The sequence below is a fragment of the Anser cygnoides genome, chromosome 4 (assembly GCF_040182565.1).
Source record: "Anser cygnoides isolate HZ-2024a breed goose chromosome 4, Taihu_goose_T2T_genome, whole genome shotgun sequence".
In the NCBI taxonomy this organism is placed as follows: Eukaryota; Metazoa; Chordata; class Aves; order Anseriformes; family Anatidae; genus Anser; species Anser cygnoides.
The window spans coordinates 77,539,800-77,560,259 of NC_089876.1; the positions used below are offsets into that span (position 1 = coordinate 77,539,800).

Sequence of the window (20,460 nt, forward strand, 5' to 3'; positions counted from 1 at the left end):
GCGCCGTGGTCTCTGCCGGAACCATCCATCACAGTTCTGGTAGCTAAACCTCAGCGAGACAAATAAAGGTAGCCTGTGTTAGATACTGGCTCTTACATGGTCAATTAACATTTTTTTCGTAATGACATACCCAACTGGGAGAAGTTAGGGATGAGGCAGTTTGGTGATCTTTCCAAGACTGAAATTACAGAAGTGGCTGGGTGTTGTGGTTTTGTTTTTTTTTTTTTGGGGGGGGGGGGTGGTTTTTGCTGTTGTTTGGTTGCATTTTTGTTTTTAATGCAGGAGCTTTTATTGACATACTATGTACACACTGTAGTGACCATGTGCCAAAGTGCAGGATTTCACAGCTTGTTAGATTTCTCTTCACGACAAAATGAAAATAGGAGGAAAGGAAAAAGAAGGGTCGCACTTGCGGTGTGTGACGGTGCAGCTGGTCGTGAGGCGTCACCTCCGAGACAGGGGAACACCTTTTGGGGACGAGCCGCCTGCTTCCACAGGTAACAGCGCCTCACCCCCTCCCCTTTTTGGTGCAAAACAAGCACTTTTCGGGGCCCGCCGAGGGGCGGGACGGTGCCGCCGAGGGCGGTGCCAACGTGGGGCGGGCGGTGTAGGCCTCTGCGCAGCCGGCGCGGCGCTTCCGCCCGCCTTCTCCTCCTCCTCCTCCTCCTCTTCTTCCTCCCCTTCCTCCTCCTCCTCCTCTTCCTCCACCTCCTCCTCCTCGCCGCCCGCAGCCCGCCCCTTTGTTCCTTCCCCGCCGCCCTGCCAGCGCGGCCGCTGGGGCCGTTTGAATCGGCGCGGGGCGGCGGCGGCCCGCAGGGGGGAGGAGGAGCAGGAGGAGGAGGAGGAGGAGGAGAAGGAGGAAGATCCCAGGATGCGATGGGGAACTGCTGGGCGCGGTGGTGCTGCGGGCCGCTCCTGCGGAGGGAAGCGAGCCGGCTCCAGCGAGGCGGAGGGTAAGCGGGCAGCGCCGCTCCCCCTCTCCCCTCCCCGGGGCGGGGAGGCGCCGGCTCCGCCCTGCTCCTCCTCCTCCTCTTCCTCCTCCTCCTCCTCCTCCTCTTCCTCCCCCCGCAGCTGCGGTTCCCGCAGCCGGGCTCTGGCCCGGGGCACAGCCGGGGGGGGCCGGGAGAGGTGAGGGGCGAGCGGGAGGCCGGCTGTTGGCGAGCAGCTCCCGCGGGGCCGGCGCCCATTTTGTTGCAGGCGCCCCTGGGGTCGCCCCTCGGGGGAAGGGGGCAAAGCCAGGGCTGTTCCTGGACGGGTGCGTGTGTGGAGGGGATGCCTGCTTGGGCATAACCGGGGGCGTTTCAGGTGCCTGTGCGTTGTCGCTTAGCCACCCGTTTCTTGCCTTGTAACCTGAGGAAAGGATAGTGCTTGATAGGTTCTCGCTTTGCACGTGGCTTTTTGGTGATCCTATGGTTTTAGGCTAATGGTCTTTTTCTAGCATTCAGGGGTAGTGATCGCAAAGCGTGCTTACCCTCGGAATTGATGGGTTTGGTTGTGAGGTTTGGTGGGTTTGCGTTTGTTTTCTGTTTGCTCTGTTTGGTTTTCCTGCCCTCCTACCTTCAGCTGACTTCCAGGCATTGGGTTGGAGACAGAGTCCACAAAGGCACAGGGTTGGCTTTGCTTAACAGCAATTTCTAGATATGCTGCTATCTGGTATCTTACACTCTGCTCTAAAGTGACTATTGCCTATACTTTTTTTCCTTACTAGTTTTTTTCTGTATGTTTACGATACTATTAGTTTGGGGTGGGATATTTTCTTGTTGGCTTGTTGTTCTTGTATGTTCATCGTTTCTTGCAGCAGCATCTCTATTGTTCGGCTTGGGTGCATATATGGTTCACGAAGTATCACTGGTTAGCTTCCTGCCACGCTCAACTTCCTTGTATTCTCCAGCTGGTTTTCAACAAACTCTTACTGGGGTTGCCAACTTTCTCACCAGACTTTGTGTGTTTTGATGCCTTTCACTTGGCTACCAGGCTACTGCCTGCTTGGCTTTCTCAGTGACAAATACGAATGCGGATGCACGGAATTAAGAGAAATGACATTGTCTTAAGCTGTGGGGGATTCATGAAGGATTCATAAGGATTCACTGGGGATTCATAAGAGCATTCCCTCAAGGGAAAAGGTGGTTTGCCATGATGGCTTAGCTACTCAGGTCTGCTAGTTCCTTCTGTTAGTTCAACATCAGACTCTCCTTAGCAGTGAAATAAACTATTGTCTGCTGCTATAATGTTAAACTACTTCGTATGTTCCTTCAGGTGTTGCCTGTAGTGGAGGGTTTTAAGAAGTGTCAGCAAAATGAAACGGTAGTGCAGAAAACAGACTTTTCTAATGGGGGGGGGCTCCTGTTTGGATTTTCTTTTAAACTCTGAAACCGGAATATCATACGCTTGTGATCAGCTTATGAGAAAAAGATCATCAGTGCTATCTCTTGCAGTCAGGCAGAGTATGTCTCAATAGACCTTTGTTTTCTGCCTGGGCTGGTAGTTCATGGAACGGTGTCGGAGTGTTGAGCAATTCAGGTGTTCTCCTTAAGGGCGTGGAGGGAGAGACGGGGAATTGCATTAAAAACAAAACCGTGAAATGTTTGTTATAATAAGTTTCCGAAGTTTAAAAGCTAGACTGCTACCAAATGCTGCAGATCCGGCTACATCTTGAACAGCATAGTGTAGCTTATCAAGTTAATTGTGATTATTTTAGTCACTCAGATTTATTTTTTTTTCCTCTGAAACTGGAAATTCATTGTTCTTCGATGCTCAAAGATTTAACTGTAAGAAGTAAATTCTGAGTTAAGTAATTAACAATATAGTTTTAACAAGTGTTTCCAAGACCTGCAAGATTCTAAATTGTGTTCAAATACCTGGGGATTTGTGTATGAGTTGTTGCAATGATTTTAGAGTTCGTGTTGAGCACGTGTAGAGAGAAATAAAACATGAAAGTTGTCTTCAGTATAGTTTAAGTTCACCTTTCTGTAATAACAAACTTTCTGTTGGTAGCTTTTTATTATTTTTAGGGACTGTCCTTATGCTTCTGCTGAAATAGTTTTGCTTAAAATACTACAAGCTGCAGCCATAATTAGAAAGTAGGTCATTGCCGTTTTGTCCCAATGTTCGACCGTAAGGATTCTTACAAATAGACAGCTAAAATAAGTAGATAAAAGAATAAATAATATAGACACCATGTATATTTGTTTGCTTAGATTGGGGGGGGGGGGGTTATCACAAAGCAAAATGTAGCAAAATCAAAACAACCCCTTTCACTACTAGTGTGAAAAAAAGCAATTTTACTTTGTCATGATTTTAATACATGAAATGCTATTTTTTGGTGACGTTCTTATGCATAAAAGGAGAATAAGGCGCATATAAACAGAGTGGTTTAGAGTCAGCGTCTAGTTGCTTTAAAACTTGAAGGTTGACCTGATAGTCTCTGTAGGTCCCATGGCCTACCAGCTGAATTGCTTTCCCTAGTGCCTTTTAAAACCTGTGTGTTTCTAAAGTCTGTTCTAGAAAATAAAGGAACAGTGGAGCTTAAATGAGACTAACAAAAGCTGTAAGCATTTTAATATTTTATTCCAGTTGAAGTTGGAGTGTGTAGGGATAAAGTTGATGTCTCCACTTCTGTCCTCAGTCACTCTGGGATTTCAGGGCTCCAACTCTTGTGCAGAATTATGTCTGTTACTGAGTCCCTGTTCAGCAGGTAGCAGGAACAGTTCTTCCCTGAAGTGTCACCACTGTTGGTATATATGTAGCTGTGTTTAGTAAGCTCACGCTGCATTGTCTTAGTTTTCCATCAGTTTACTGTGCAATTCTTGCAACTAATCTGACTGCAGCTCATCTGTCTGAAATAAGCGAGCATGTTTTCATTAGCCCTGATGCTATAAACTGGAGGTGTAGTTTTGTTGGAAGATACATGGTCCTAAAACAATTCTGTGTAACAGTCTTACTAAATTAGATTCCTAATGGTACTGGCTCCTGCACACTGAAATGTTACACGCAGAAATAAGAGTGAAATTATTTCAAGTGTTCATGCCACATGTCCCAGTTACAGTGAAGATGTAGTGCATGAATTGAAGTGGCCATTCAGTGCCGGTTTCATAGCAATGCATCAACTGGAAGTGGTTCTTTAGGGCCAAGTCTGCATTGCAAGGTACAGGCCTATATATAAGGAAAGGTTGACCAGGAGTCCACGCTGAAGCAGGTTGCAGTTTGCTAGGAGAGGCATGTTCTGACTGACCTCCAAAGGAAAATGGGACGGGGATGAAATATGATGTGATTAAAGTAGTTTGGGCTTTGGCCAGTGTGTTGCTTTCAGTAAAGTGGCAGTAGGTGTTGACTGCAAGTGCAGAACAATCTATTCTGCAAGTATAGAAGTGCCTGAGGCCCTGGATTTATTCCTTGTATCGGTGAGGTAACTCTGGTTTTACAAAAGTTAGATGAAATGGATGTTTTACTGAAGCACCACTTTGAATTTGCTGTTGGATGACAGCCAAACCTCTTTCACCGGGTAAAATAGATTCGGGTAACTCAATACTGGATTGGCATTTATTTATTTTTACAAAGGATAACATTGAGATAGATTAAGGATTAAGAAGGAGACTGATTCCCTGTATAAAATTCCAGACTCTGAATAACTGGTTTTCTAGCTGGGAAGTATTGTCTTTACCTCCTTGTAGACACGTTTCTCAGAGGTTGTTGGTTGTTCTTTAGATGGTTGATCATGCTTCTATGGATATGGGGGAAGTAGAAGGTCAACCTTCCAGCTGCGTCAAGCTGTCAAAATAGGATGCATTGTTTAACATTGACATTGTACAAGATGCTATGCTCATAAAGACTTTTAAGTGTCACGATGGACAGAAGGGCTTTCAAAATTTGTCCGTAATAATTTTTTTCAAGACGAGTGTTATTAAAGGTATTGCAGACATGCTCAGTGCCTGTCGATGTCAAGTCCATCATGCTGATAAGTGATTTCTCTCATTTGAGTCTGTGTTTTCTCCAGTTCTGTACAAGAAGTTTAAATGTTTTGCCCCTGTGCTCTCGTAGCAATGCGGAGCACAGGTTGACAAGTAAACATGTTTAGTAAGTGAAGATTCTATGTTCCTTTTATATTTAAAGTATTGCACAAGCTATTTAAAATTAAGTATCGAATTTGTTTTTCTTCTGCTGTGAATTGAAATGACGACTATTTTGTAGAGTAACTCTAGGCTTGTTTTTACAGATCAAAGTATTTCAGAACATGTGCAACAGGAGAACACTTCACTATAGAGGTGAGTACTTACACTTCCATCCCTTTTTTTTGGGGGGGGAGAGAGAGATCGGGTGGGGTTTTTGTTTGTTTTAGGGGAAAAAAAGTGGAAAAAATTGAATTCTAGCAACGTCTTTAATGCTTATTTGCAGTTTAGGTACACTGAAACATTCTAGGTTATTCCAGATTGAACTGATGCTGTACTAGGTGGCAAGTTTGTAGTTCTTGTGGTACCTCAGAACGTTAATACATCATCTTGCTTAAATCTATCGTTTGTAAAGAAAAGCCATCTGTTGTTATCTGACATAAAGAATCCGTACCCACCTGATACTCACCACCAGAGCATTCCAAAGTCTGTCAATTGTCTTTCATCCCTGCTGTGCTAGGAGTAATTTTCCTTTTCTGCTGGTAAGTGCAGGGTATTTAGTTCTTGACTGTGGGATCATGATTCTGATTCTACAAAAAGCTAGAATCTGCTGAGGTTACTGTATAATTAGATGCACTCTAGTCCATCTTGTTCGCTACATAGCTCCTTTCTTGGCTACTGAATATCACCCCTTTTTGCCAAGGGTAATGTAGGGTTAATTTGTATAATGTGAGATTCTCAGAATAACCTGGTTTACTTTCATTGGTGTTTCTGACGGTCTGGAACTCCTAGACCTTTCAGATGTCCCCGTTACTGAGAATAACAGTAATTGCTGCTTTGGTTTTCAAGAAAGGGGACAAATACAGAGTGGGGGAAATCTGCTTTTAGCACACAGCTTCCAGTTGTGAGAGAGTGTTCCTGCAGCAGTGATATGATAGGGAAAAGAAGGTTCTGTCTTCCCCTCAAGTTCTTCGAGGTCAGTAAGGAGTCTTGCTGTAGGTACTGTCAATGTTTGATATATTGACTGCGTTTATGATTACTATCATAAAAACAGTATGGAGAATTTTCACTTGCTTTGTTTTGTGTTCCGTGATAGTTCAACCTCTGCTGTATGAGTTCATGCAGCTTGAATGCTGCAAGGTGTTCTAGACCTGTTTGGTTTTTTTTGTCTTCCTACCATAAAGCATTACATTGTTTTATTGACCTTTAGTATCTTATGTGCAAAGCTGGGGTATGGGGTGTGTGTTTTGTTTGTTTTTAGAATTCAGTGTAGAAAGTAACCTTATGTATTTGAAGAAGTTTTTAATTTACAGAAAACTTTCTGATCATCACGGTTGCCATGCAAGGGGGGAAGTTACTTGCATCGTACCTCTCACATAGTGTACTTTTTAAATTGAATGTGTACTGTGGTATGTTTAATACTCATACCATTCCTTTCACTGCTCGTATGATAATGCTTCAGAAACGTGGAATTATTAACAATCGTATAAACCAAACAAATTTCATTCTGATCAGGGCCCTCACCTAAATTGTAGTGAATTTTTGACTCTTCATTTTAGGAGAATGTAAAGTTTGAGAAAAGAAATCTTCATAAGAAGATAAGGCTTACTCTAAATGTAGTAGTAGTTCCTCAGAAAGGAGGAGGTTTCAAATAGCATTACAGTCCCTGTATTACCCTTGGAGTAGTATTTTTGCAATCACGTTAAGGATGATATTTACCTCTGGTGTTTCGTGACTAATTATATTGGATTGTAAAGATTGTTTACTTTCTTTTCTGCAGTTTGAGAACCTTGTGGAAAGTGATGAGGTAGGTACTTGGATCGTAAGGTGAAACCTGCTAGTACAGTACACTCACACGGCTTGTGGCTGCAAGATCCATATCTTCCTCCTACTTCATGCTGTGTACACTTGTTTAGATTTAAGTTGCTGGAGTTTTTTACTTTGGGTTTTGCTTGCTCTAGGAATGAATATTCAGTGCTTTGGGAGAGATGAAAAGCTGAGAGAAATCTGTCTGGGGGGAGGATAGGAGGTAACGCTTTTTGGAAGAGAGCTCTAAAGGTATTAGCAAGAGAGAAAGATAAGCAAAAAAAAAAAAACCTTGAAGGAGAATTTTCTTCTGGTATAGCGCTTGTAAATGACTCAGCAATTGCTTTCTGAGTATGCAAATGGGCATGAGTTGCTTTGCTAAGGAATGTTTTAGTAGTACTGTCTTGACAGTTACGGGTAAACTGGCTGAAGATTGTTTCTGAATAATACCAGTTGGCCTTAAAACTTCACTATGAGTATAGGTTGATAATGGTAGGGGGAAACATATTTTCAATACCCTGCTCTGTATTTAAGAACACAAAGGCTAGTAGTGTGATTCCTGAAATACACAACTGGAATATTTATTTTCAGTTGGAAGCACTTACTTGTTTTACTTAGTCAGCCACTTTGCTTGATTGCATGATAAAGATCTTTTGAAATTCCAAATTAAAACAGTGTGTAAGGGAGGGATCTTTTCTCCCCAGTTATAAAAACCAGTATATGGGAGAAACTCATTTCATATTGTGCACTTTTTCCTCTCTTAAAATTGACTAATGAGACTCTCAAAAGTTCAGTGTTTTGTTTTTTCTTTTTTTAAATATACAGGGGGAAAGTCCAGGAAGCAGTCACAGGTAAGACATTGAGATTCAGGGTCTCTCTTTCCCTCTGCTCTCCTATTAAATTATTAAATTTGTTGAGACTTCCTGTCAAAATTCCTGTCACCCATTCTTGAGTGCATTGTCCAGAGTCTTTATTCTTGTTCTCGGGAGCTGCCTTTAAAATTACACAGGCATTTGGGCTGCAACTTCAGTGATTTTTTTTTATTTATTTTTTTGTGATCATGGTAATATTTATGTAAGCAGTAGAAACGTAGAGGCCTGCTGTATAGGAAATGTATGAAAGCACTGAATTATATACTTTGGTTGCCTAATTCTAGATGTTTTGTGTTACTTAATTTTGATTCTCAAAATGTTGTTCCCTGTCAGCAGTCCCAGAAAAATAATATAGCAAACATTATAATATTACTATAATGCTCTTCTAATGTTGTTTGTTACATACATAAAATTAGGCAACAAATTAAAGGGGAACAAATTACAATTAGGGGACCTGAACAAATAAGGAAAAAGTGAGATTTACACAGCCATGACAGTTTAACCATTTTATTCTGGTAGTTCTGTTAGCAAAAGATGTTTTGAGGGTATTTTTTTATAAAATGCAAAAAAAAAAAAAAGCCTTATAAGGGGAAGGCAGGACAGCATTATCTCAAATAAACTGAAACTTTGGAACTCTGTTCTCAGGAGTAGCAGGCCAAATGCACAGCTTGTTGGCTTTGCTTTAAAGGGCAAGTCAAGAAAGACTGGATACATTTAAATTACTTTTGCAACCTAGGGTTGTCATGAGTAAATAATGGTTAGTCTTTTTGTTTTTCTCTCATGCTTTTTAGACCGTTGACTGATGAAGAAATTGCTGACTTGAAAGAGAGGCATTATGACTCCATTGCTGAAAAACAAAGAGCTGTTGATATGAAACTTCAGTCAGAGGTAAGCAGCTATGGTAGCTAGTATGGTGTGGGTAGTTTTTCTTTTTTAAGTAATTAAGATCAACCATGAGCAAAAGATTTCATTCACATGAATAATGTGGTTTTTTGTTTATCATTTGGCATTTTTTAGTCAACAAGATACCCAGAGAGATTGCTGTGCAACCAAGTTTGCATCACAGTTTTGCTTCTTTTTAATAACTTCACAGCTAAAGAATGAAATGAATAGTCTGGCTCTCTTACTGAGATCTGTTAAATTTGAACCATCTTTTCTTTGTATGAAAGGCAAAATGCGAAGTATATTTCATTCAGCTTTTCTTGCGCTCAGATTTTTTCAGAGCTTTTCTTAAGGAAAAGACACAATTTCTCAGTTTTGATTCAGAGTGTTGCAGTAATTAATGGAATATGATGGGGAATGCAACAGAAAATGAGAATATTTTGAATAAAATAGCAATGAAATATGCAGCTGAAGTTTGAAGTCTTTCACTGGGCAGTTCATAATAAGATGCAATCATGCATTTACAGCAATTCACTAGTAATGATTATTCAATAGGATAATGTTTTATCTAAATTTCTTGGGTTGTTTGGTGGTGGGAAGCTGTTAGATTCAGTTAATAAAGAAAAATGTTTTAACTAGAATCAATTTTATTTTATTTTATTTTCTAGTAGTTCTTTTGATTTATCAAACTTACAATTTTGTTCATAGGAAGATAGATAGGTTCTGCTTTTGTTAACCATTACTATTTTGTTTATATACAGTTAGCCTTACAAGAGGAGAAGTTAAGAATAGAAGAAGAGGCTTTATATGCTGCACAACGTGAAGCAGCCAGGGCAGCAAAGCAGAAAAAGCTCTTGGAGGTGAGGGGAAAAAGACCCCAATATATATCAGAGCTTCTCTTCTGTTTTTATGTATGCAGACTTTCCTAATATCCTTTACATCTCAGGAAATGTAATGAGGAAATTGCTGTGGCTTGTAAGTTCCAGTAAGGAAAGAAATACGTTATTTGAAAGTACGTCTGATTGGGATAGCTGAAAATCATCAGAATTGTTTGAAACAGCTTATGACAATGAATATAAATTTTTGAATGAACTCTATGATTTTTAATCTAGAATTAGCTTAACAGATTCCTTAACGTTATATAAAAATTACTGATCTTTAATGTAAAGAGATCTGTGGTGATTTCCTAATGAAAAATCCTGAAATTAAGCACACATCATGACATCATTTAGGTTTATAAAATGAACGCACGTATTTATTTGCACTTAATTGTTCCCTGTCTCTGTGGTTTGTGCTAACATGAATATAAGCGTTTGAGTCGTCTGAATTCACTGTTAGCCCTGCTTTCAGCAGGAGGTTGGACTTAGATGACCTCCTGAGGTCCCTTCCACCCTTAAATTGTTCTATCAGTTTGTGATTGTATGTGTAGTAGCCAAAGTCCAGTCATAAGTAGTCTTTATTGAGTATATAACTGTGCCTACCTTTAGATGTCTGGTATCTATGCTTTTGGAGCTTAGTCAAGCAAAACAAAAGCCATATTTTGACGTTCTATTTTCTGAAAACAGTTATTGTTCTGTTTCCTTACAGCACTTATTACAGTGTTTTCATGTTGCAGTTCAAAGAATTACATAACAGTGCATTTAATATTTCAGCATCTTAATAAGCTATTAAATGTGTTCTCACACGTTTCTGGCAACCTGAAATCTGTGTACGTTAAAAAGAACATTTTCAAAGCTTCACTATCTGTTCATGTTTTAACATGTATGGTTGAAAATGTAGCATGTTCAAGGTAACTGTCTGCTAGACATGGGATTTTTGTTCAATTAAAAGTAATCTTTTAAATTTTCAGAATTAGACATATGGAAAAACCTGAAATCTATAGTAGATACAGGCAAGATCTTTCACTCAAGTGTTTTGTCTCTATTCAGAAGTGAATGAATTGAAAGTTGCTATTTACAGACTGGTAGTGATGACTCAGTTTTCATCTAATATTGATATTACTAAGTATGGCTCAGGTCTCACTTTAGATTTCTCTTTCTATCCTCTTGCCATTTGGGGTGGGGAGGTTAATTCTTTCTGACTCTTTCCCATGTTTCTATCTTTTTCTAACACTTTTGGTGTATATAAAGTCAGGAGAAGTATCTTGATTTATGCTTGTGGCTTTAATTTCTCTGCAGAAATTCTGCGTGAGAAATGTTATTTTCCTTGTCTTGGTATTTTTTTAATATGCACCTCTTTTAGGCAGAACCTACATCAGAAAGTGTTTATGGAGACTTTAATTTTCATCTCTTGTAAAATTAATACCACTTACCCCCTTCACAAATAATCCCCTGCAAAACCCCATAAGGGTTATAAGGATTTCTAAGGAAGCTTATATATAGATATGTGTATATATAAACACTTAACCCCTTTCTAGATCAGCAAGAATCCATTTTGAATATATAACTGGTGTCTTCTCTATTTGTGGGCAAAAGTCTATTAAATGAAATAATGGGTTTTTCATTGGAAATGTGGCATCCCTTTAAAAACTATTTTGGCTTGCTGATGTTGCCATACTAATTGTCAAGTAATGTAACAGCAGCAATTTTTAATATATACGTATCCTGGAAATTACAGCACTAGGTATTTGTATGTGATCCAGCCAAATGAGTAGGTAGTTTGTGGGAAGATATGTGGGTGTATGAATTTTAGAAGGCATATATCAGTAATTGATTTATTTCCAGACTTGCTAATTATGTTGGTGCCAAATTCCTGGCCCTTTCTCCCTTCTTGTCTAAGTATTCCTACCTGTAACCACCAATGCTACGTGATATTTCTGATCCTTCTATGCTTCGCATTTCCTTACTGGTTTCAATCTGCTTATTCTGATACTTTTTTTTTTAATACCTGCGAGGGAAAGTGCCAATAAAAAAAGCCATCGTCATCCTGGAATTTAGAATAGTAGCTGATCAAATATCTCAAAAGACTGTTTACCCAGCTAAGAGCAACTGTTGGTTGAAGTTTAAAGCTGACACTAAAAAATCTGGTTTACTTACCACCCGTTTTTCTTTTGCAGGGACAGATCCATTAAGGCTGAGAACAGATTTTTCATAAAACATGGTAGCTAGTTATGTCAGGTTTTTCTATAAAACTAGCTTGTTGATTTTTATCCTAGTCTTTGCAGTAGTCAGGGTGAGCAAGTACCGCTTCATAACTGATTTACCTTTCCTCATAGTTGATGTACCCGGTTTCTACGCTCTTATTTTTTTCAAGGCAGAGAAAAGAAACGTAAGTTGTTAAAACCCAAAGACTTGAGAAGCAGTAGAACCCTACTTCCATGACATCTATTCTTCCTCTTATGACCACAAAATGAATGCATTTTTTGGCTTGCATCTTGCATTTTTCTAACTGTTTCTCCCTAGTGATACCATGAAAGCACTAAGAGTGTAGAGGAATTAATACTTTTGGCCCAGCAAGGCAATAAAGTTTTAACTAATATAAATGAAGCTGGTACAGACGCCCAGAGGAGATGGCAGTATTGCTTCATGTAGCGATAAAAGGACCTCTAGGAAGATCTTTTTAACATGGTAGGCTGTCGTTCTTCTACACAGAGCAAAACAAATCAAACATAACCCAGGTGTTAGTGGGGTGTTGAAAATACATGTGGCTTGAGAAGAGAAGAAGGTACAGAAGAGGACAGATTCAATTGTGAATGAAGCAGTATTCATGTGTTTCTAGACAAATTGATGCTTATTTGTGCACAAAACAAATTAAAACAGTTTTATTCACAAAACTACCTTCTTTTAAATGCAGAGATTTCAGAGATTAAAAGCAATATTGCTTGCATATAACAGTCTCTTCAGTATCTTAAAATATGATCTTTATTTGAATAGAAGTCAGTCTTTAGTTATACTTGGACTTCTCCAAAGACCAGGACAATGCTCTTTCTAATGCTGCAGTTAAGAGAATGGCTATTGAGTGTATTCACGAGTGACTGCATTCAGCATTTTCAACAATTTACTTTTTTCAATAGCAACGTAGACAGCAAAGGATAACACAGAGAGCACATGCTGTTAATAATGGAGACTATCAGAGGTAAGATATAGAATGTTAATAATAACTGTGACTGTTTTTATTCCTGTTTCTCACCTCCCACTCACAAAAAAGTTTTTCAAAGCTTACATACACAACATTTCTAAGTCAGAATTGTTTTGATTTGTTGCAGTTTTGTTCACACCAAGTAATTACTGAATGCAAGTTGGTTACCATTAATCTGCAAATATTTACGTTTGATTGCATTCACCCTGGGTTTCGCTGTAGTTATTCAGCTGATTCATACAAAATCAAACCTATTCCCAGCTAGTAACACACATCTATTTATACATCATATCTCTCAGAATCACAGGGATATGTGTGTATATACACATGTGGATATATATGTGCATATGTAAAATCTAGTATTTATATTAGAAATATATTTAAATGTAAAATCTCAGTTAATTTCAAAATATTTTTATTGTTCAGAACCCTGTTTGAAATGCTCAGTATACGTATACACTAACCAAATCAGGAATGGAATGATTTATGTATTCTGCCTGTTTCTTCATGAATATTATTCTTTTAGTTCTCTTTACAAAGTACAAAAATGTTTACTGTGGTACGGTGTTTGAATTTAGAAGAAGCTGTAGTCAAACAGTTGCTTTTTAATGGAAGAGAAAGGGGAATAAAAGGGATTTTTAGTTAGAGGAGGGAAGTACAGTAAGGAAAGGAGCTGTCAAAATGGTTTATGAATGGGTGGGAACTAGCTGGGTTTTAGAAATGAATACAGAGATTTTTAAAAAAATATAGGAAAGTTAATGAGGCATTATTCCTAATGACAGAATGAGAAGGGAAGAGTAGTTTTATGACAGATATCAAGATAATTCATTTTTAGCTGAAATTACTACTGAAAATTGAGGAGAAGTTCAAACTCGGGTGCACGTGATCGGTAAAAATGGAAAGCCATCCTGTGGATCATTTTGTTTAAAAAAAAAAAGCATGTGCACTTTGTAGCATAGAAGGGACTGGGCTATGAAAAGTTTCTTTAAAGGTGTGCAAACAGGACATGTGGATTAATATCTCTTTTATGGTGTTTTTAGAGATTTATAAATCTAAAAACAAAACTTGCACTGTTCTTACAGCTCTGTGGCAGAGGAAGATTTTGATTCTTTCTTAAGAAATTCAAAATTCCAGTATGAAGCTTTTCGAAGTAGCAGTAAGTCTTCCCTTTCTTGTGTATGTCTTTAAATATTAAGTGACTAGGAGGAACACCGTCATTCCCCCCCCAGATAAACATTGTTTTTGTATGTATTCTATATATACACACATATTAAAAAAAAATCAGCAACTTATTTTCCTCTTTAATCCCACGTGTGTCAAGAGCTCAAAACACACAGCAAATACGACTACAACCATTCCAGTTCTCAAAGGCAAATTCTGCAAGCAAACAAGTTCCATGCGTGGATTTTGTGTTACTAAGGCTTTCCAGCTCTCTCTGCGGAGGCAACATCCATGCAGTGAACTTTTCTTGTAAAAGCCCGAGTGTTTTCGAAAGATGCACATGTATGTGTGTAGCTTTCTTTAACTGTTCCTTAGAAAAATAATTAGAATCAAACTAATGGTTAACTTTTTTCTAATTAAGTGCAACAGAAGGTTTAGCTGCCTAGATTTGAAAGTTCCACTAGCGGTTAATAGGAAAATAATTTTATTAACTGTTGTATTTGTAAGTTTGATGGTCTGTAAGTCTTTACGCAAGTCAGGCATACTGCATATGGAATTCCTCTATGGTTCTAATTAGACAGTGTGACTAAATGTCCTCATGTAATATTTTCATGGTGTTGACTATTAAAAAAAAAAAAGCTACTGTGTGCTCTTTGAAGTGATGAATGAAGTCCTTTTTCAAATGAAGTTTAAAGGAGATAAAGTACAATGGAAACTTCCTTTGGAAGTTTAGTGTTGAATGTTAAATCTCAAATTCAAATATGTTTATGAACTTTTTTTTCCTCCATATAGGACTTTCATCTGATGCTACCGTGCTGACGCCAAACACAGAGAGCAGTTGTGACTTAATGACCAAAACAAAATCGATGAGTGGAAATGATGACAGCACTTCATTAGATTTAGAGTGGGAAGATGAAGAAGGTATATGTTCTGTCATTCTCAATTTACAAGTCAGAAATGCTGACAGTTGCCACTATTTTGATTGTAAATTTGCCATTTTACAAAGGGAAGGTGGTTTAAAATTTAAATGATTTTTAGCTAGAAAACTGCTTATTTTGATAAATGTGGTTATCTGTCTAATAATTATTTTCTTTGGGTCCTTCAGTGAATTTTTTTTTCTCTTCCATTAAATTCAACTGGCTTGTAGAGTAAGCCCACAACAAAACTAACTGTAAAGAAATGCTGCCCTCTTGTGAGCTAGTAGCAACAGGAACAGTTCATTCTTTATTGTTTCAAAGTACAGAACTTGGTCACTCATCTTTGACTGAAGTATTTCAGAAAACATTACAGATGTTTCCTGGGTGATTTTTGGTTGGTTGGGTTTTTTGTTTGCTTGTTTAAGAGAATTTACTTTTATTGTAACTTCTACTGGAAACTTTCTTAAGTCTGCATTCTAGGTAAGTATCCCAAATATCCTTGCAGCTGATTGTTGTAGATCTTTCCTGTTCTTTTTTTTAGTAAATCTGCAAAAGCCCCTGTCTTTGAAACAAAGTTATCCAAATTCTGGGACACTGACTTCGAAAAGCTCACCAAAAATAAGCTAGGATGTCTTTTAACCAACACGTAACTTTTTTTGGCTTTAATATGCTGTGTTTTTCTGACAGTTTGTGTATGATTCAAATATTTGGCACTGTCAGGAGCACTAAAATGTCAAAACAGGCTTCTGAACTAGAATGATTTAACTTTCACAAATTTTCCTAGGAATACCTGGCTTCTTTTTTCATCTAGTGTGAGCAAGAGATACTAGCTCTTGTTGCCCAAATAGGAGGATTCTTAACAGGAAATGCCTGGATCCTGAACTAGGCACGATTACATACTACTAGTGATAGTGTATAATCATTCTACACTTCTAATGGTAGTACTGTAATAGGATTGTGGATTGAAGTTGTTTGAGCACAGTAGATACTAACATTCATTTTAGTATTCATGTGCACATAATGGAGGGCAGCAGGTTGCTTCATATACAGGAGAAGTAAATACTGCTATCAAGTAGTTTCACGGTGTTTTCTGGCTTCCTCACAACTCTGTAAAGCAGTGTCACTAGCTGTTGTATTTATTTGGACCAAAGCTGGTTGCAAACTATTGACTTAATGTGAATAACAACAGCAGGGGAGAAAAAAGAATATGATACTTAGGAATGAAGAAAAAAAGTGATACTCAGGAATGAAATTAACTGAGTCTGGATCTCTGAATGTTTCCTCTGATGTTTTAACTCAAACTTTAAGATATGCTCCTCAATTACGACCTTCTCATAAACATGTCTTAAATTGCAGGCATGAACAGAATGATTCCAGTGAGAGAACGCTCAAAAACAGAAGAGGATATACTCCGGGCAGCACTAAAATTTAATAGCAAGAAGACGGGAAGTAATCCAGCTTCAGCCTCTGATGATTCGAATGGATTGGAGTGGGAGAATGACTTTGTTAGTGCTGAAATGGATGATAATGGCAATTCAGAATATGCTGGATTTGTAAATCCTGTATTAGATTTGTCTGCGTCAGATATAAGGATATCTGATTCCGATCAGCAGGACAGATAGTGAAACTGGGGCTCTCATTTATGACCAAATGTTTAAAAGTGAAATAGAATGTACAAAAACATACTGCTCTTTTATAAAACTGTTCCCTTCTCTTTCTTATAAATGGATCAGCAAGGAATGGGAATGACTTGCTATCTGAATTAATTCAGAATTAAGTGCAATTTTATCATCTACCTTCTAAACTTTTGTGAAAACTGGGATGATTCCATTGTGCATATTTCAGGATATCTGGATTTAATATAAAATTATCTGCACTAATTTAAGCTTCATAGCTTGACATATCTATATTTTAACTAGCCTTTTTTTCCTGGATGATGTTTCTACTGATTTGTTTTTAAAATTCATCATTGGCCTAACATTTATCTGTGAAATAGTCTTATATAATTTATCTAATACTTGAATATAGAGATAATTTTTAAAATACCTTTTTTCCAATATGTGCTCTTTGACTTGTTCTTCAGCTATTTAGAGGGTGTAATTAGCCAGCTGTAAAAACAAATTTCTCACATGGTGAATTGCAGTTTTCTGTCTTATTCTCTCTAGCCTTGTGTTGTCTTCTTTCCATTTCTTTTATTTTTTTATTATTATTTCATGCTAAGCACAATGAACCTCAACAAACATAGTATAAATCGTTAGGTTAGGTAAGCTATTGTCTTGTATAATATGCCGGGCATAGTCAGTGTGCGCCTAGAGGAAAAAAAAAAACATCAAAATCCTGTGTTTTAGATCAGAAATTTTAACCATTATCTAGTGGAGAACTGTGAGGACCAAAGCTTTGATTTCCCACCCACCCCTCTCCCCAGCAGATTAGAATGTTACTACATGTTTTTAAAAATTCTTTATGTTGTGGACAACTTGTAATTCAACTTGATAAGAACAACTGTTGAAAAGTAATGTTCTCAGAGCAAACTGGGAGTCTGAACTTCTATACTGCATTTAAAAAAATATACATCTTCCTTCAAGTTACAAAATAGTATATTTAAGTGCTCTAGCTCTCCTGTGCCTCAAAACTGGATGGTTAATACTGATAACGTGAGGCTGAAATTTAAGCAGGTGTTCAGTTACTGCAGATCTGGTGTAATGTATTGTGTGATCTCCCCCTTGTTTTTATGTAAGTTATACTTTAAAAAAAAAAAAGCTCACTGAAGAGAATGTGCAAAACGGTTGTAAATCTCAAGCTTTCCCCAAGGTTTCAGTATAGCCATACTCTACTAGTGTTATTTTGTCTAGCTATCTTGGTTTTTTCCCTGAAAAAAAGTGGATGGGGGTGTTATTTCACTGTTGTGGAATAAAAGCAGAATACTGTGTTAAGTAGTAACAGCTGCATCGTTAGAAGAACTGAATTTGTGGTAGGAGTTGTGTAATGGTTTTAGATTATCTGAGATCATATATAATGTTAGAATCGCTACAGCGCGGTCCTCTTCTTGACAACTTAAAATACTACACACTTGGGTGAAATATGTATATATCAACACTAACGAACAGATAAATGTTTTGTTGATAACATTCCATTTCTTAATTTAAACTGTAGCTATGTCATTGAAAATATTTTAATGTAATTATCTACATTTGCAATGCCTGTAATATGTTTTAAAAATTTGTACACATCAAATGTATATTTTTGGTTTGGCATATGCTACTACTGTGTAACTTCTGATGTTTACTCATATAATATATTCCTACTGAAATGAAGGCAACTCTCGTGATGTGTAAATAACACTTTTTTTTTTTATCCTGCTGAAACTGTACCTTATCCTGCAGTGATCACTGATTTTCCTGATCAATGAACATGAGATTGACCTGTCCTGACCATGCTTCAAGGAAGTACACTATAGCTGACAGTCTTGCTTGTAGAATGAGCAAGCATTTGGGGGGAAGGGGAAAAAGCTGTAATTCCAACCGAAGGTCTGTTCTGTGCATGTTCTGTAGCCATGGTTAATAGCATTCTGCTTTTCAGAGTTAAGTGAATTCCACTGAGTGATTTAAGAAATTATGGAATATTTGTGGAAATTTAAGAAACTGAAAATGATGTAAACAGCTTACGTGAAACAACACAACGGTACTGTAAAATACATATCTCTGTACAAACTTAAAACTAATTAAAATTTTCAGTCAGTCTTATATTTTGCAATGTTTCCTCTGCTGTTTTTGTGACCACTGTGTCATACACAGTAAGAGCAGTATATGAATATGAATTGCTGTTACCCAAAATTATTTCTGCACCAGGAAGGATCCTGTTTCACTTTTAAAATTACCTGTGCATCAGGTAACAATGGAAGGTTTAGCAAATAATTAGTTGTGTCTTTAACCACTGAATTCCTTAACAGCCCTTCATTGAGACCTGCTGCTTTGGAAAGGAAGCTCTGACAAGTTGCAGCAATAGAGGACTTGAGAAACCTGGAGTGTGGAGCCCTGCTATGAGAAAGAAGTAGCTGCACCATGATGCTTCAAAGGAAGGAAAGATAAACGTGCTTGTGTAATGCAAGCAGCTTCCCTGTTCTCGTTTCTGTCTTATTTAATACACCATTTTAATTGTCTTTGCTGGTTGTGTCTGTATATGGGTAATAGTGTTGTTGGTTTGGTTTTTTGTTTGTTTTTAATTATAATATTTACTGCCATGGAAGAGGTTTTTTTATTAAGTTGTTCACCTGCTTATGCATGTTTCTTTGCTAATATGCCATTACCAAACGTGAAATCATTTGACGATTATCTGGGCAGTCTATCAGAGTTGCTTGGTTAGGCATAAAGTTAGTGTTACAGAGCGGTCTTCTAGTATTCTACAATTGTGAATGCTGGGATAGCTGATCCAAGTGAAAAATTACAGAAAATCACAAAAAAATGCTAGCTGCCTAAGTGCATGTAATTCTTCCAGTTGAGATAGCAATATATGACCAATGGCAACTTCTAGGCGGGGGGGTGTGTGTGGCAATAAAGGAGGTAGACAGGAGAATTCGCACTGATCATCTGGAAGACAAAAAGTGTCTTCAGGGTATCAGCTAAATTCTATAAAGGGGAAGTTATATTGTTGCTGTGTGACTTCAGTTGGCAGCTTTATGTAGCCTCCTAGGCACTTTGATGTTGTCCTCCTACTGTAGGTGCATAACTTCTTTTTCCCTCTGGACCAAACTGGAACAAGAGACTTGAGCATATAACCTAAAAGTAGTAGTAGTAATAAAACTAAACATCATACCGTGTTTTTTAATTAAACTCTTGCCAGTTATGTTCCCCACCCCTTTCATATTTTTGTAAACAGCTGAGTAACTCCATTAATATTCAGAATATGAGGTCTTCTACTTGGAATCCACTTAATCTGAACTGTAAGTAAATTTTATTCGTAATCTAGGTATGTCTGAGATCTTTTATCTAGAGGTCGTCTTATCATTAATTGACAGCATGTCAACTATAACTTTGATTCAAGTCAATAGGATAAAACTGACACTTGCGTAGTCAATTTAATGGAAGGCTAGGTCAGGTCTTTTTGCTCAAAATGTGGGGATTATGTGATGCCCAAATAAATTATTTGTGAAGAATGTTGGAAGAATCATCGTGAATTGAAGGATCAGACTCCGGAGAGTATTTACTAAAGAACAACAAGTTTTCTAGCTGCCTTTCCTAAATGAAAATGAGTTTTTACATTATTGTTGTTTTACTTTACACCAACTTCTAAAATGAAATAGACCTTTGGCTACATTACAATGAAAGCTGTTATAGATGATCTTACAGATGATGCTATAGAGCCTGCATATTATGAAAATGGATCTTAAATATTTTTTTTTTCATCCATTAATTCAAAAATCATGGTCAACTAGCTTCTCAATAAGAGTGCTGGCTATGTACCATTTTCTGAACCTGCTCATTTTCAAAATGTTTATTTTATACAGTGCTTTTTGGGTTGCTAATGAGTTGTTTTCCTATGACATTTCTTGATTATTTTTTTTAATACTGGGACCTCTATGGAAACTACTGCTGATTTATCAAAGAGTGGCTGATTGTTTCCTAGTTAACGTTTTTTCATCAT

The 20,460-nt window shown here is 37.8% G+C and overlaps 1 protein-coding gene across 3 annotated transcripts; it reads left to right on the top strand.

Annotated features, from left to right (window-relative positions):
* Window positions 1-306: 306 nt before the first annotated feature.
* On the top strand, window positions 307-18,563 carry AP1AR (adaptor related protein complex 1 associated regulatory protein). 3 transcript variants are annotated; one of them, XM_066996452.1, is made up of 10 exons: window positions 307-497; window positions 5,213-5,261; window positions 6,886-6,912; window positions 7,737-7,762; window positions 8,575-8,671; window positions 9,427-9,525; window positions 12,678-12,739; window positions 13,825-13,898; window positions 14,696-14,824; window positions 16,177-18,563. In XM_066996452.1, exons 1-10 carry the CDS (start codon window positions 322-324, stop codon window positions 16,440-16,442), a joined length of 1,005 nt encoding a protein of 334 aa, XP_066852553.1. In that variant the 5' UTR covers window positions 307-321; the 3' UTR covers window positions 16,443-18,563. The 3 variants fall into 3 exon arrangements, with proteins under 3 accessions (XP_066852553.1, XP_047922241.2, XP_047922242.2); XM_048066284.2 differs by lacking the exon at window positions 307-497 and adding an exon at window positions 680-953; XM_048066285.2 differs by lacking the exons at window positions 307-497; window positions 9,427-9,525 and adding an exon at window positions 680-953.
* Window positions 18,564-20,460: the final 1,897 nt, after the last annotated feature.

Bases quoted from the DNA above. Each gene is read 5' to 3' on its own strand.
- AP1AR (XM_066996452.1), top strand. From the start codon at position 322: ATGTGCCAAAGTGCAGGATTTCACAGCTTGTTAGATTTCTCTTCACGA. The intron at 498-5,212 runs GTAACAGCGCCT...TTGTTTTTACAG, and splicing joins CGAGCCGCCTGCTTCCACAG to ATCAAAGTATTTCAGAACAT. The intron at 6,913-7,736 runs GTAGGTACTTGG...TTAAATATACAG, and splicing joins ACCTTGTGGAAAGTGATGAG to GGGGAAAGTCCAGGAAGCAG.